Source organism: Silene latifolia, chromosome 5, assembly GCF_048544455.1.
Source record: "Silene latifolia isolate original U9 population chromosome 5, ASM4854445v1, whole genome shotgun sequence".
NCBI lineage: Eukaryota > Viridiplantae > Streptophyta > Magnoliopsida > Caryophyllales > Caryophyllaceae > Silene > Silene latifolia.
Window position 1 is genome coordinate 40,871,380 of NC_133530.1, and position 18,184 is coordinate 40,889,563.

Sequence of the window (18,184 nt, forward strand, 5' to 3'; positions counted from 1 at the left end):
GGAATCTACTTGAGCTTGGAAGTTTTGAATTTTTGTTTTAGCTCTTTTGCTATTTTTAAGTATGCAATCATCTTTGAATCTCTGGCTATAAACTCATCATTAATGTGGTTGACTATTAGTAGAGAGTCACTGGATATGTGCAGGTGTCTGACCCCTAAATCCAGAGCTAGCTGCATTCCTAATATCAAAGCCTCGTATTCTGTCTCGTTATAAGTTGCCTTGAATTCACATCTTACTACTTGCGCTATCAGAGCTCCCTGTGGTGACCGCTGGATCAACCCTACACCTGCCCCCCTCTGGTTGGAGGCTCCGTCGATATGCATCTGCCAGACTTCTACCTCTCTGTTCCCTTTTAGGGCGAGGATTTCCTCATCTGCCAGATTTTGGATGGTTGGGCTGAAGTCTGATACAAAGTGTGATAATGCTTGCGATTTGATTGCTGTTCTGGGGTCATACTGGATATCATATCCACTAAGGTGTACGGACCACTTCGACATTCTGCCTGACAATTCAGGTTTCCTCATGATAGACTTTAGTGGGTAGTTGGTCACAACCTGTATGGCGTGGGACTCAAAATAGGGGCGCAGCTTATAAGATGCTACTACCAGAGCTAGTACTAGTTTCTTAAGAGATGTGTACCTGGTCTCTGCCGGTAGCAGAGACTTGCTTACGTAGTATACTGGCCTCTGTTACTTATTCTGTTCTCTGACTAGAACAGCGCTCACTACCACCTCTTTGACGGCCAGGTAGAGGAACAGTGGTTCTCTTGGTTCCGGTTTTGACAGCAGTGGTGGGCTGCTAAGGTAGTGTTTCAGCTCTCTGAATGCTTGCTCATGATCTGCGGTCCACTCGAACTTTTGGCTTTTCCTTAGAATGTCGTAGAATAACCTGCACTTATCTGATGATCTTGAGATGAACCTGCTCAGGGCTGCAACCTTGCCAGCTAGTCTTTGAACGTCTTTAGGCTTTTCAGGTGACTCCAATTGCAAGACAACCTTGATCTGCTCGATGTTGGCTTCTATCCCTCTTTGAGTTACAATGTAACCTAAGAATTTCCCAGAGGATACCCCGAAGGTACACTTAGATGGATTTAGCTTCATTTTGTATTCCCTCGGGTCTTTGAATGTTTACGCCGATGATCTTTGCATATGATCTTTAGCTTTCTCTGATTTTACTACCATATCATCGATATATACCTCCATAGTTCTTCCTATTTTCTCTTTAAACATGCGGTTGACCAGCCTTTGATATGTGGAATCTGCATTCTTTAGGCCGAATGGCATGACGTTGTAACAATATATTCCTCTTTCAGACATGAATGCCGTTTTTTCTTGATCTGCAGGATCCATCTTAATTTGATTGTATTCACTCCATGCGTCGAGGAATGTCAGCATCTCATGTCCATCTGTCGCATCTACCATTTCATCGATGTGAGGTAGTGGGAAAGGATCTTTAGGACATGCTTTGTTGAGGTCGGTAAAGTCCACACATACTCTCCACTTCCCATTCTTCTTAGGTACCACCACCACGTTGGACAACCACTCTGGATATTTTACCTCTCTTATCTTCTTTGCTGCCATAAGGCTATCTACCTCTTGATTAGTTACCTTATTCCTTTCTGCTGCAAACTTCCTTCTTCTCTGCTGGATGGGTTTACAATTTGGGTCAACACTGAGCTTATGCGTTATGATGGACGGATCTATTCCTATCATGTCGTCGTGTGACCATGCGAAACAGTCCATGTTATCTTGAAGAAATTTGATTAATTGTTGTCTTAGGTTCCCTGTGCATCCGGCACCAATTAACACGGTCCTTTATGGGTGCAGCTTGTCCAGGTTGATCTGATCTAGCTCCTTGGCTGGGGGCTCAATATATTCGTCCTGGACAAGCTGCTTTTGTAATTGCTATACTGGAGGACTGGTGGTGCACTTTAGTGCTTTCTTGTAGCAGCCTCTAGCTTCCTCCTGATCTCCTCGCATTGTTTCTACCCCCCATGGAGTGGGGAATTTTATGCATTGATGGTATGTTGAGGGGACTACTTTCATTTGGTGCAGCCAGGGTCTTCCCAGAATGACGTTGTAGGTGGAGGGTCCATCTATGACCAGATACCTTATTTGCTTGTTGACCCCTCCTACATAGGTTGGGATGAATATCTCGCCTAGTGATTTGGTTGTCTCCCCGCTGAAGCCCACTAGCGGGAAGGTCTTCTTCTGCAAGTCCTTCTCGCCGAATCCCATATTTTCTATAGTTTTTAGCATGATTAGATTAACCGAGCTGCCTGTATCTACCAAGACCTTTCTAACTGTGCAGTTAGCCATTGACAGGGTGATTATGAGTGCATCAGGATGTTCCCGTTCGTCATATGTGTCTCCTTCATCAAAGGTGACAGCTGGTAAATCACTGTGAGAGATTCTGCAAGAATTTCTTGGTCTATCTCCTTTGGTACCGGTGGCATGCCTCTTAGCTGCCGAGTACGTTAGCCCACTTATATCTGAGCCGCCTGTTATCACGTTTATGATCTTGGTGCATGTGGGTGGATTTGCAGGCTTCGCGGAGCCTACCTTATCCTACTGCTTGCCCCCATGTGGTAATAGGTGGCTCAGTTCACCTTGTTCGTACAGGCACTTTATCTCTATTTGTAGTGTGTAACAGTCTTCAGTGTTATGCCCAATATCACGATGGAATTCACACTTCTTCTTGCTATCTTTTCGCCATGCCTGTTCTTCTACTGGTGGCTTGGGCCACCTTACCCTATCTCCCATCTCCCTGAGTGCCTTCAGGATTCCTCCGGTTCCTGTAGTGAATCCATACTCTGCCAGAGTAGAGAGTAACTGATTTTCTTCGATTCTGCTGACTCCCCTTCCATATGGCCTATATCTTTCATCCCTCTTACTGGTAGGTTGCTTTCTTCCTGATTTCTCTACGGTTGAGGTACTGGAAACACTTGGATGTGTTAGGAAGTCTGGCTCTAGCTAAGATGTCTTCCTCTAGTCTGATTGTGGCGGCTGCCTTTTCTTGCACTGCTTCAAGCTATGGCAAGGATGCATAGTCAACTGCTTGTACAGGTCGGAGTCATGGTGGAGGCCTCTTCTGAAGACTTCTACTGCTGTCGAAACGTCACACTCTCGTACTGTCACCTTTTCATTGTTGAATCTGGTGTTGTATTCTCCGATGGTTTCTCCTGCCCCCTGGACAATTCTGTACATATCCCCTGCATGCTTTTGTGGCTTCCTGCTGCTTGCAAACTGCTGGGTGAATGCGTTTACCAATTCAGCAAATGTGGATATCGACCTATTGGGTAGACTCACAAACCATCGAAGTGTCAGCCCCGTTAAGGTGGATCCAAATCCTTTGCACATGCAAGCCTCTTTTACCTGCCATACGGCTGTTATTGTCATCATCTTCTGCTTGTACTGGCTTATATGGTCAAAGGGATCTGTTGTGCCGTCAAAGAGAGGCATATTTGGACTCGTGAATCCCTTTGGCATAGCTGTGATGGATATGGCGTCCACGAATGGCGAGTCGGCATAAGCGTCGAGTCTTTTTGTTTTCTCAAGTGGGGAGGCGGATCCTGGAACCCTACTTAGCATCTCTCTTAACTCTAAATCTTCTGATTTGTATGCTACCGAATCCGGGTCTACTGTCACCGTACACTGGCGATTCAATATCTTTGCCTCATGGCCCAAACTCTTGAAGGTTCTGATGTGTCCCAGCAGCTAGGGGGTTGAAGTAACGATCGTTTCCTGCTGCCAGTTTACTTGCTGGCTCCACTCGGATCCTGCTCCAGGTGTTTGGTCAATTGTTGCGGGATTGCTGACAGGGGTGCCTCATGTTCGTGCTTCCACACGACTGGCTGACGGCCAGTTATCCGGTGTGAGGTATCCCAGTCCTTGTGGGGTTATTCTTCCATCCCAGCCTCTTAGCTGGTATCTGCCGAAGTGAACTCCAGCTGCCTGGTGCCCCCTGTGTCAGATCTACCAGCGGAGATCTTCCTTCACCTGCCCTGTTTGCTGGGGTGACAGACTGCTGTTTTAGGATATCTATCTGCGCCCAGAGCTCTCTGTCCCTCTTCCTTGCTTCAGCTTCAGCTTTCTTCTTGTCTTCTCTCATGTTTTCCATGGCCTTCTGAAGGTTCTCTACGCCAGCGAGCAAGATTTGTGTGAGACTGGGTGACGGGGTGAGGCCTGAGCTTGCTGCTCCCTTATCTGATCTAGCCTGGGTCGTGACAGTAGGAGTTTTAGGAGGCAAAGAGGTTTTTGCCGTTGGTGTGATTCTTGAGGTATGTCTGGGAGCCTGCGTTGCCACTGTCGATGCCGGATTTTGAGTAGAGGTCGGCGGTGGCGACGGTTGTCTGCTCTGTGACACAGATTCCGATGCTTGCTTGTCCATTGCGTACTTTGATTATCAACAATTGACGACCACAATGCCCCACGGTGGGCGCCAAACTGTTTAGGTGATTTTTACCAAATTGGTTATTTTAGGTCAATGTGGTCTTACTCGTTGGTTATTTGATTAATCGTTTGTATGATGATACATAAATAAGGAAATAATGCTTGTAATGTAAATTGACACGTAAGATTTGGTGACGCGGAAAACCCAATGTGGGAACAACCGCGGGAGGGACGGTACCCTGCCAAATATTGCACTAACTTTGAATAGGAGGATGATTACAATTGAGACGTAATGTAAATCTTTCTAGCACGAGGTATTGTGTGTGTGAGATCTTGTATGAATGTATATGTGAATCCCCTTCTCTGATTGCTTCCTTGGCAATTTATAGGGTAACAACCCTAGACGTCTTCTACCTTGATTATGGAAAGGAATACAACTTCCATAATAACTCTTGCCATAACGCATGATCTTCATCTATTCTCCCTGATCTCCCTGACTCCTCTTTCCTAAGTTCAGATGCTTCTTTTAATGGGCTTCTGCCTTCTTCCCACGCGCGCTCTGGGCCCATTCCCCCTTTCGGGTGCTTACCTCAACCATGGGCTCCCCTTCTTCTATCCCTTCTCTTATGGTCCATTACTTATCAAGTGCGCCTTTCCTATTATGTGATTTTTAGCCCAAACAAAAATCAAGCAAAAGCAAGAATTAGAAGCAAGAATGTGACACATACCTCGATTAGTCATCGTCTATAGCAATAATTGATCAACTTTTTGGCGGAATTTGGTTGGAATTAGAGAGAAAGATGAAGTGTTTATGTTTTGAAATGAAAACATAAACACGACTTAAGTCGTGTTTTTACTCAGACAGGGACAAGCCCGGGAAAGGACCCAAAGACTAATCGCGCCTCTTCCAAGAGTCGCAGCTCTTGCTGCGCCTCTTCCCCAGCTTCCCTCCAGCTCAATTTTCAAAAGATCGTTATTTGTGGGCCTATTTTTTATGCGCCTCTTCTCCGACACCTTATATCTTATATTTGGTCTATTGGGAATTTATTTTTTCCGGACCCGTATTTTTTCCAAAGCAATTTGCGAGACCATTGTAGTACTTTATATCCCATATTTTTTCCAAACCAGACTGTAAACCGTCGCAGTATTTTATCTCCCAACGAGGATCTTTCATCAGGACTTTGCTTGCAACAACAAGCGGATTTCCCAAGATATTGAGACACGCCTTTATAAATACCTCTTATTTTCCCAGCAAGAGTTCATAACAGCCGATTTTACTTCTCGAGAGATAGAAGCAGACACAAGCAGATTCCTAGAAATGATTCAATCCAGACAAAATCATCAACATATTCCCCGACGAGAGTTCGCTTGAGACCAACGCAAGCAAATTCCCCCCAGCAGTTTCTACCGACGTCCTGTTTTTCTCAACGTTTATTTGTTTCAGACTGTCCTTCAGAATCCTTGTGACCCTCCTGCCTTCAGACATCAAGTTATCTTCAGACCAAAACGTTTTGTCAAAGCGCTTTCAGTCTCAGGTATGGTTTCTTCTTATGGCTCACGAGCTTCCTTACGTAGTCTAATGGACTTTAAACGACCCTCCTCGATAGTCGACAGACTCTAAAATGTTCCCGACGACAGGTCCTTGGCTCAGACCGCTTGAGCCGCCTCGCGTCGCCATAGTCGTCAGGTTGTAATCTTCGATTGACTTGATGGCTATACTTTGACTTTTGCCTTGTCCAAGCCTCAGTCAAAGTGGGGGCTCTGTAGATACCTCATTTCTACACCTCCCGCCAACCACCCGGTGATGATTGGGCCGCATGTTTGGTACGCGAAACGATTTATGATAGTTCGTAAGCTTATCATCAAGTGATAACTCAAATACTTGTGTCTACCCCTTGGTTGTCATCTACGCGCCAATACGGTTGTTTTGACAGTAATTAGAGTTCATTTGGAGTCCGGGTCAAAAACCGCTTCATTTTCTAATAAACCTTTAAAATGTCGTGTCGGAATAATCTAGAATATTCCGGATATTTATTCCATAAGTTAATTTTATATCTTTTGGTAAAATATATCCCGAAAATCTTATTTTAAGAAATAAAGAAGTTGAGATCCTCCACAATTCCATAAAAGAAACGCGGAATTCTTTCTTTCGCAGGAGGAAACCACTGGGGAAATGACGCAGCAGATGTTGCGCCGCTTCCAAGGGTCGCAGCAGCTGCTGCGCCTCTTCCCCAACTCATTTCTGCCTGTTTTCAGATTTTTCCGTGATTTGTTTCCAAAGTTTGAGTCATTCCATAACTCTCCATATTTTTAGTATAAATAGGGACCTTCGTTCCACATATTTTTCATGCGAGTGTCCGCCCTTCTCTTCTCCCTTTGCATTCTAAGACCGTGCTCTAAGATTTTGACGTCTACGTGCTTGATCAATCGACCACGTAAGCTCAGATCATTCTGAGTACCAGTCACGTTGCATGACCGACCAATTTGACCACTACACATCAATCAACTTAATCTAAATCCTCTTACGAGGGCACTTTCTTCATACATTCGAGTCGAGCAATCACTAAAACGATAACTTAGTTAATCTCTTTTTGTCAAACATGTCAGTCTGAGGGTGTAAATCCCATCTTTTTATTGTATTTTATTTTTTGTACCAATTAATGTGAGATTTACGTCAAAAGTATGTTTAAAACCGACTTATAAAACCCTTTTATTAAACTACTTTTACGGATCAGCAGTAACCAGACGTCGAGAAGAAACGCAGCAATTGCTGCGCCTCTTCGAAGAGTCGCAGCATCTGCTGCGCCTCTTCCAGAGGCTGCCGCAATTCCTGCTCTTCTTCTTCCTCGATTCCTTGTTGATTTCGTTCCTTTTTGTTTTAATTTATTATTTTCCTTTCCTTCATTCATACATAATAAATTTTAATACATTCTTAATATTTATCGTGTTTTGTTTTGTGGCTTAAATCCCTAATAATTGATATTTGCGGGTTTTCGTCATTAAATCAAACCCGGGTTTTAGAGACTCGATTTGTTCATATCAAGTCTCTGGAATTCGTCTTTGTACATGTTTTCCAGTTTATCATGTCTTTCAAATCGTTTCCATCTCCATAATTAAACCTAGTTAGTCCTAACTCGTTCTTAACTCGTTTTAATTAGTCTTAGTCTGTTTTAACTTGTGTTTATCGCTTTTAGGACGGTCTCGTATATAATTAACATGCTAAATGACTTTCACTTGAGTCAAATATCGATAATCAACCATTAAATACACCAAAGAATATTAACAGACCCGCAGTTCTGACTTCACAACCAGAACTCACCTCAGGAACAGACGCAGTGAAAGCTGGGCCTCTTCCAAGGGACGCAGCAATGCTGCGCCTGTTCTGGGATGAGTTCTGTCTTTGAACTTCCGTTCTTGCTTCGACTAAATTCTTTAGTTACGTAATTAATTGACTATTAGTCATAATATCACTCCTAATCTGTCCATATTTTCTAACCTTATTTATTTTCCTTTATTTTTCTCAAATCGTCCGTCTTAAGTATATTTTTGACGTAAATCACTTATATCATTGTAATCTATTGTAATTTTTATCGTTATTTATTTGTCGTATTATTTTAGATGATTTATTTGCTTGTTCTTCACATGTAATTAATCTAACTCTCAACTTCGACCATAATTGTTTGCTAAATTATATGTTCACTGACTTAGTATTCATTCACATGCTAGGATTAAAACGATGGATGTTTTATTGCATGCATATGATCGACAACATATCAAATACGAACGATGTCCCTAATCATTAGTAGAGGCCGTTATCGAGGCGGGCGAGATTAGGTGTTCAGTAAAAGGACTTCCTAATACGTACCCTCACCCCTTACTCCAGATCTCTGTGAACATCCGTGTTCGTTAGCATCCACGAGAGTCATTCTAGACATAGAATGCTAAGGGTAACGAGTTCTTAGTGTTCATGTCACTACTTTGTGTCTTGACATGACGCGAGATATTCGAACGGTTCCAATTTCCCATAAAAATTGGTGGCGACTCCACAAATGCAAACGCTTGTTCCCAAGCGCCCCCCGTGGGCCCCCGTGTCCACACTCACACCTTCAAAAATCCCACAAAATACTCCCAACTCTTATCCTCAAGATTTCCACCATACTTGTGAAGATTTCCTTCCTAATTCTTGTTCTTGTTCATTTGTTTAAATTTGTAAGTACATTCTGACTCTTCCTCTATTCTTAATTAATAAACCCTAGTTTAATTAGTATGTTGTCTTATGGGATTTCAATTAAGGTTTTGACTAATTAAGTGGGTTAATTAAGGAGTAAATTAGTATTATTATTGTGGTATTATGTTATTGTGATAGTTAGTCATAATATGTGTAGGAGGAGACTTCATTGAGGATTCCTTCTAGCTTGCTTACTTGAATTGCTTGGAGATTAGCAATAGGTAGGGTTTCCCTACTTAGCTTTGATAATATGGGTGTTTGTTTATCCATTAATTATCATGAATTACATAATCCATGTGGTAGTTGCATAATAACACGATTAATTGGTAATTAGGATTTAATGGCATACCAATGTTGGGTGTTCATTCATGTATTATAGTTGTGTAAGTGGATTTGGCATCATGGTATCATCTTATTGTATTATAACATGAATTGGGAAGTTTGTTAATTAATTAGTTGGCTTATTGGTAAACATGTGAGTTCTTGTCATAAGAAGGTTTATTCTTATGTGGTAAGTCTTATTTGGTTGTGCATACTTGGTCTATTGTGGATATTGGAGGTGGTGAATAGAGAATGTTGGATTGTGATTTGTGGTTGTTAAGGAGACGTAAGACGGTTGGGAGACCGTCTTACGCTGAGTCGCCTCTTGGAGCTTCCCACTCAAAGAGGGACGTTCACGTTAATGATTGGAGTTTGGAGGGACTCGTGTGGTTAAGGCACTACGTCTGGCAGAGATCCGGTACCACGGGTGTGTGTCCCGCATACCTTTGTTACGAACTGCGGTGCGGTGGTTTGGTGGCGGTGCTGCGATGCCGTCACCAAGTTTGTTAAGGAGGAATTGTTTAGTTTGTTAACTTGCATTGTTGCATAATCATTTTAGTCTTTCGCATTCACATGTTAGTAATGAAAATTTGTATTATTGGAGCTAACCAAAGTGTTTTCAAATATCTGTGGTGAACCATATGATGATTTTCGCTCATATGGGGAGCAGCGGCTTGACAGGTTAGATTTGCATATACCTTGGAGGCTTGGGAGCGGTCTTCACCTTTTTCGTCACCACTTTTGTTGTCTAGCTTTTTGACTCTTTATTAGACTTCACTTTCTATTTTCAATTTGGTTGTATTATTGGGATTGCATATGAATCCCTTAACGTGTAACCTAATTATTTAACTACAACTTATCTGTGCTAAATCGCTTTATTTCATTTGTTCGCACTACAAACTTGGGAAACCAAGTCATGTGACATCTCCATGGGTTAGGATGGCCTAAGGGAAGGCTTCCCGACTTATAGGGGTGTTACATAACCCTAATTCATTTCCCCTTCTCGCTCTTCACCTCCAAATCTTCTCCCTTCTCTCTAAAACCTCCCTAAACACTTCTCTATGGGATTTAAGCTTGGATTAGAAGACGGTGCTTCCTTTCCTCCACCTTATTCCCGATCTACCCTTTGTAAGTCGGAATCTCACCTTTACTATTTTCTTAGTACAAACCCTAACTTTTGGGGGTTTTGTTATGGGTAATTAATTAGTAATTATTATGGCTAATATGAGTTATTAATGGGTAATAATAAGGGGTTTTACATAGTAAAAGTATAAAGGATGTATTGTGATAGTTATTATGTAATTTATATAGAATGAGACGGTTTAGGAGACGGAATCTTGCTTGTCTCGGATTTGCTTATGGAATATGCTAAGAGGTAGGATTTTCCTACTCGGTTTCAGTAATATGAATGCTTGTTTGTGTGTTCATTGTTCGTGTCTTCATGGTATAAGTCCTGATATTGGGAATTGTTGTGAGTCTCATGTTGTTGTCGGAAATGCATATTAGCATGATATTGGATTGTGGTGACTCAAAGAGTCGGGATATTTGAGGAATCAGCATTCATGGTATACGGGTATGGTGGAGTTATATTGGTTGTTGAGGAGACGTAAGACGGGTATGGAGACTGTCTTACGCTTGGGTCGCCTTTTGGAGCTTCCCACTCCAAGAGGGACGTGCACGTTTATGACTTGAGTACGGAGGGGCTCGTGTGGTGTCACGACGCCTGGCAGGGGTCCGGTTAGCGCCTGGGCTCGTACCCTGGGTGTGTCCTGAGCACCTATTTTATGGATTGCGGTCCGACTGTTTGGTGGGCGTGCTGCGGTACCGTCGCCGGTTGTTGGTACCATGGGTGTGTCCCTTGTACCAGTGAGGTGGTTGCGGAGTTATCATGTTGCATGTTTATATACTTGTGTCATGTTTTAAGTATTTATATTATTGAAACTGACGTGTGTTGGTTGTGTGTATCTGTCACCTATTTTCGGGGATGGCTTATGTTGATCCATATGATATTTCCGATCATATGGGGAGCAGTTCGAGTACAGGTTTGCATTTGGTAGCGCGCTGGCTCACAGGGCGAGACACAGAGTGGGAGTTGGGTTGCTTAGTCGTATGGTAGTTTGTGTATATGTAGTAATGGTCATATATAGAATCACTTGTATTATTCATTTATTCATTTGTAATTCACTAAATATGTTTTTTATAAAAAATGTTACTTAATTGTAGTTGCGATTCACTGCCTCGGGAAACCGATATAGTGACATATCCCGATTACCTTGGCCTAGATAGTAGTTAGTTTTGTATAGATCGGTTTTACACTAATATAGTTGTAAAACGAATCCATACACAATTCTATTAGTAGATAGAAGTCCTTAATTAGCCCGTATCATAATAAATTTGTGTAAAATCATCTTACATAAATATTTATGTTTAGATAGTAGCATTTGGTTAATTTGGAGACAGGTATCTATATTAATATTAAAAGGGTTAAATAAAACTCGCTTAGATAACAAATTTGTAAAAACTCTAATTTATTTTATCTATTTTATTAGATTCATCTTAATTTAAAATGAATATACATATTTCAAAACATCATTTTTGAGAGAGTAAAGAATTGAGACTCTAATAAACTTTTTGGGAAATTATAATGTCACTACACTTTTTGTTAATGTCACAAGTCTCTGAACAATACAAACTAAGTTTAAGGACATATTACTATTCACCGTTTAGGTAGCACCAAGTGGATACGGACATGTGACCCGTCATCTCATGAAATGTAATACTACGGTTTTCTATGTCTATGGGTACTCTATCGAGTGGGGCTTACTCTGTCGAGTAATTATGTTTTTATAAGAAACAGTAGTCAGCCTGATGGGTACTCGATCGAGTATGTGTGAAACTCGATCGAGTAAGGGGCACTCGATCGAGTAAGTCACTTACTCGATCGAGTAAGTTGGTTAAGCTGGTTGTTTTAGCCGGGTTTTGTTAGTAACGGGTGATTAATATATAAAGCCTTCCGTCACCTTCTTTATCACTTTTTCACCTTTTCTAAAACCTTTCAAGAGAAAAGAAGTTACGTTGTCTTCGTTCGTCGCGTTATTCTCAAATCCCAAAGGCTAAGGTTGTCGGATCATCGTGTTCTTTACCCCATCAAGTTCGTCGTGTCGAGGGTAAGATCCTTTTATAGTTTTTATATCGTTTCGTTGATTTTTGTTTAAAACCCTAATTGGGTAGATTGGGGGTTTTGGGAGTATAATGTTGATTAGATGGTAATTGTATGATTATATGTGGTTATTGGAGGAGGCTTCGTAGAGGAGCATTATTGATTAGTTGCTTGTGACGGCCTCGTGATTGCTTATTCCAGGTAGGATTTCCCTACTCGGTTATTGGTTACATAGTTGTTGTTGATGGTTGTTAATGTTGTTGTTTCATATCGTATTGGAATTGGTAATTGGTGATTGTGTTGTATAATGTGGTTGGTTGTATTGTTGTCTGTGGTTCTCGAGGTACGTCCTCGGCTGAGTGGAGTCACTTGCAGGAGTGGCCTCACGCCCTTGATTCGCCCTCTGTAGAACCCGCCACAGAGGGGATGTGAACATGGGTTATCGCTCGGATGAGATGAGCGGGGCTTAGGTGGGAAAGACTACGGTCCCCCACAGGCGGTGAGGAATATATGTTGCGATGGGTATTCTGTGTATTGTAAATGTTGTATTGTTTTTGTGTAATCATTAACTGACCCCATTTAAATGTTTTGAAAACTGTGGTGATCCATTCGGGAATGGTGAGCAGTTATTGAGCAGGTATGAGATGGACGCGCATGGGATAGCTGGGTTGAGTCATCACGAGATGTCTAGAAGTCTTCTGCTGTGTCGTTAAACAGTTATTTACATTAGTTGGTTTGGCATTTTTGGAGCAGTTGTATTTTCATTTGACAGTTTTTGGTTTGGACATGTATCACTTTAAATTTACTTAATAAAGTACGTTTCTTTATTGTCTATTTGATATACATTTCCTCGGGTAACCGAGATGGTAGCATTCACATGTATTAGGTGGTCCTGGTAAGGCACTTGGTGTATGGTAGTTTTACAAATTGGTATCAGAGCGACGATTTTGGAACATGTAACTAATGAACCCAATGAATCTAGGGAGTCAAATAAAATGAACCCGGGTAGGAGTTGTTAGGAGCTAATTCAAAGACTTGGGAGACGTCCTAAAGTCGCGATCTCGCCCTACAACTTTGAACCGGTCACTACGGGGTGTGTCTTGGGATCGCTATGTGTTTATTTAAGTTATGTTGCATATCTATGTTGAAATGTGTGGTATGAATCGGTGGATAACTAAATGTGAAGAATGGAGAAAGTGGTGGCGAAAGGTGAGTAAATAGCATGATTATATGTTGATATGAATAACGGAATTGCATGATGATTGATTTATAATGTAGGTTTTTAGAAACATGTGAAATAAGGTTTTGCTTATTGTATTTATGCACATGTATTTATATATATAGTTGATGTGGAAGTAGTTGAGTCGAGCATGCGGGTAGCTTACGAGTCAGCATGATTCGATCGAGTGGGGGTGAAGAGTCTATCGATCCGAAATACTCAAGAGGGGGGTGAATTGAGGATTTAAAACTTTTGAAAACTTTTTCAATTGTATGAATGTAATTGATTATTTAAAGTTTATTGATTAAAATTTAACTAATCAACTAACGAATGTAAAACAAAATAAACAAACGAACGATAGAGAGGAGACACACGGTTTTTGAAGTGGATCAGTTTCACAAGTCGAAACTTACGTCCACTATTCTAGATTAATAAATTTAGTACCTTTCTACGGATTACAAATTTACTAACCCAACTCGTACAACTAACTCTAGCTGTAACTCAATGAGTACCGTTAAATACTCGAGTGACTAACTTACGCTAATAAGAAATCACTAATGATTCTTGCAAAGGTTCACGTTAATGAACAAGTAAGAAATCAAATAAGCACTATTATCTTATAACGATAACTTAACAAATGAATATACGAGTTTAAAACACACGACCTTTCAAAAATAACAAAACGGTTTTCTGCTTAGAAACACACGATTTTTCTTTTTGAAAATAAGATAAATTTTTATGCTTAAGGTCTCTACTTAAATGTTGCAAAGAGCAAAGTATTTATAGGAAGGAAAGAATAAGGCAACTCGATTTCTAGAAACCCTAATGGCCGAAAATAGGAGATATGTTAACAAATCATATCTTCTATTGTTTCTTTCCTAAAAGCCTAAAAGATAATAAAGAATATTTCAAAAGATAAAATGTAATCTATTCAATTATTATCTTTACTATAAATTCTAAGATATGATAAGATTTTTTATAACAAGAATATCTTTTATCATAAATAAATATATTAAATAAGATATACTCCCTCCTATTCACAATAAACCTCCAATTTCATTTTGACACAAAAATTAAGAAAACATACTACCCCACCATATAAATAAATTTGAACCACACAAATACACTACCCCACCATACAATTAAATTTGGACCACACAAACACTTACCAAAAAAGGAAATAGGGAAGTTATTGTGAATAGACGGAAATGGAAATAGGGAGGTTTATCTTGAATAGGAGGGAGTATAAGATATGTAAAGATATAGAATCTTTACCAAATATATCTTAGTCTACACGAGATGTCACGGCTCATATGCCTCATGACTCGTGCAAACCCTAGCTCAATATATGGGTTAGAATTTAGGTTTTAAGAGAGGCTTTGTTGAAACCCTAATTAATAGCATGGTCCAACTCATAAGTTGACCCAAAACGACTACTAGTCAACGTTCAACAAGGAACCGAACTCCGCACTAAACCAGGCTTTATCAAGTAAATACTTTTATCAAAATATTTAAAATAAAATTTATACAATTTTAAAACATTATATGTCGTGTATAGTAAACTCAGCATCTCAATGTTATAGTAAGAGAGCTATAACATTGAGCTCTTTTACTAGTAATGTTATAGCTGCAAAGCTATAACTTTACTAATTCAAGAAACTCATTCTTGGTTATCATTACGAGATAATCACCTATACTATTCTAATATTCAAGGAGATCTTCGAATATAGGTTACGTCATCATCCAAGCTTGATTAATCTTTAGACGGACTTCGTCTTCATATAAATCTTGAATGAATCTTCACATCGTTTGATCTTGAATTGAGGCGTGACTCTTGTATACTTCCATCACAATTTCCTTTGTTGCTTGTATTAGATAAATCGAATCTAAAAGACTTAGACAAACGATTACACGCAACAAGTATATAAATTATAAAGCACCTTGACATCATCAAAATATAAACATATATACTATATGGTTTAACAAATTCCCCATTTTTTATGATGGCAAGCCTCCTAATTTTGTGACTAAGTAAAGAGTTCCCCCTCAATATAATACCGTCATCTTCATAATAAAGATCAACGCAAGATCAAGACGATTAACACAAAATCGAAACTTTAAGGACTTTAAGAGACAATTGGTCTTGACAAGGAGCAAGCTTAGGTAGATGCTTACCATAGACGTTCTTTCCCCCTCTTGACATCATCGAAAAGTTAAGAACAAAACTGAAATGACTAGAATAATATAAGACGAGACAAGAGATAAAATTTTATAGAACATAATATTAGCACGCATAACTATAAGCATCTAGAGGATTAATTATCATACAAACTTAAGAAAACATGTTTAATGCCAAAGGGCCGAATAAACACATGTTTAGAGAAATACTTGGGCCATAATCCAGAAGTATATGCCAAAATGGGCCGAATATAAGTTTGCAAAATACACCATCAAGATAAAGAAAAGATACTAAAACGAGAAGGTGCTAGATAAGGCAAGGTGAGACAAAGTCAATTGTTTCGGGTTTTGTAAGGGTTCACGTAGTCGGGGCGGGTACGATGTTCCAAGGCATCGAGACGATCGAAGGAGCTCCTCACAAGCTGAGAAAGACCTTGAATACTTCGTTCAAAGTTGAGTATATTCAAGGTAAAAGCTTTAGTCGCCTCCAAAGTTAGTGATTGATCGTTTGCCATAGCTTTTCCATGCATAACCAAAGCACCGCCTTGACTCGTGAGAAAGGTAAGATGATCTCCATGTGGGAACACTTCCTCACGGATGGCCTTCAATTCCCTCTCAAAACCCATTAGCCTCTTATCCACCTCATCCATCCAAGAATAAACCCGAGAAGCATCCAAACCCGATTCCAAAGACCGTGATGGTCCAACTTGTGATAAGACCATAGCCAAGTTGGTGGATTGCTCCTCAAACTTCTCCATTAAAGTAGTCATAAAACTTTCCAATTTTGCCTCCATTGGCCCCAAACCCAAATCACTCGGAATCTTCTCAACATCCTTGACAAGTAATAACTCGGGTCCATCAACTACAAGACCCATAAGCTTAATCAAGCGATCACACATACAATCCTTTGCACTTACACCGTAGCTATCCCGTCCCACCACTCGTTTCACTTCAAACAATCGAGACACCCACATCCCATATGGAAGGTCGATTGTTGTACTAAATTTCTCCTTGGTAACCGTGAGACTCGTTTGGACTATACGATGTAAAACAAGACTCGCTAAATTCACCTTTTGTCCTTCCAACCATGAGTAAATAATAATAGCCTCATAACTCGAAACCTTGTCTCGTCCTCCTCTCCTCGGCACAACCGTTTTCCAAAGAAAGTTTAAGAGGAACATAATTTTCGCCGAAACAGGACGAACAACAATGTTCCCACCATCCGTCCCAACATCCTCAAAATACTTCTTAACCAACAATTCCTTGTCACTAACAATATTAGACCATTCAAGACTCGGATTAATTTCAATTCCGTCATCGGGAACCAAAAAAGCGAGCAAAATCCGAGCGAAACCATCACCTCAACACCATTAACCAATGCATGCAAGACCCCTTTCTTAATCGACACACTAGCAAAGAATTGAACAACTTCAACCGAGTAAATTGGACCCGAAAATTGACTAATGTGACTCCACCCTTGAAAATCAAGAAAATCAATAAAAAACTTAAGGGCGGGAACATTAACCAACCAAGATTTGGGATAATACCTTCCTCCATGTATAGAATACTTCAAGACACGAGAAACAAGGATGCTTTCATCATGAGTCAACCGGACTCGATTTAGCCCTTCTTTTGTTGCGGCTTTCGAAACATCCCGGAGTAAAGTTCGTGCAACACCATTCCTTACAATAACCTCGGGTTCCTCAATATCGTTACCCACATCAACAACTACCTTATTTTTTCCTTTAAAAAGGGGGCGTCTTTTTCCCTCGGACACCGTGTCGTCCTGACCGTGAAACAGGGGTGTAGATAAGTTTGGTTGAGGTGAAGGAAAGCTATAAGAATTAAGATCATGATATGGTAGTGGTGATGATGGTTTGTTAAAGTGGTGGCTTTGTTGATGGCAGGTTAATGATCGGGTTTTTGCATGATGTGAATTCATGGTGATGTTGATGGTTGTGTGAAGAGTGATGATGAGATTATGGTAAATTTTTTTAGAAGAGAAAAAGTATGCAAGTGGGGTGTGATAATGGTTTACACGGCAAAGGATGGGGGTAATTATAAGGGCCTAGGTCTGGGTCTTAGGCAAGTGGTGATCAATTATGGTAAGTGTCAAATAGTGATAAGAATTAAGGTAGGAATAGGATGTTAGGTGATCAATTAATATGGCAAAAGATAAGATATGGAAAGGATGATTAGTTGTAGTATATTTAGGAATAGAAGCATAAGACGTAAAATTTTGTGAGGCTATTTTAGGAGAATTTTGTGCAATTTGGAAAACTAAAAATATGGTGTATCTTGATAAAAAAAAATTAAGTTTGTATAACAATTAAATTCTAAATAACAAATAGAATTTATGATAAATATTTTCCTATAAACGAAATTATCCATGCAACGCAATATACGGACACAGTCATACAATCTTAACTTAAACTAGTCAGTCATAAGAAAATTAAACATATACAGAAGCTTAGGTACCACCAATTAAACCAATTTCCAACCGTAAAGTCTCAAAGCGTTCTCTAGCTAATGATTTTGTCAAAATGTCAGCCCATTGTTTTTCCGTACTACAAAATTCAAGTTCTATATTCCCCTTCTCAACATGGTCTCGAATAAAATGGTGTCTTATTTCAATGTGTTTAATACGTGAATGTTGTGCGGGATTTTTAGAAATAATTATTGCACTA

General features: G+C 40.1%; 1 protein-coding gene across 1 annotated transcript; it reads right to left on the reverse strand.

Annotated features, from left to right (window-relative positions):
• Positions 1-1,904: 1,904 nt before the first annotated feature.
• LOC141655265 (uncharacterized) lies at positions 1,905-2,762 on the reverse strand. The gene is made up of 2 exons (XM_074462352.1): positions 2,609-2,762; positions 1,905-2,500 (listed from the first exon to the last, which is right to left on the reverse strand). The coding sequence occupies exons 1-2, from the start codon at positions 2,760-2,762 to the stop codon at positions 1,905-1,907; spliced, it is 750 nt and encodes a 249-aa protein (XP_074318453.1).
• Positions 2,763-18,184: the final 15,422 nt, after the last annotated feature.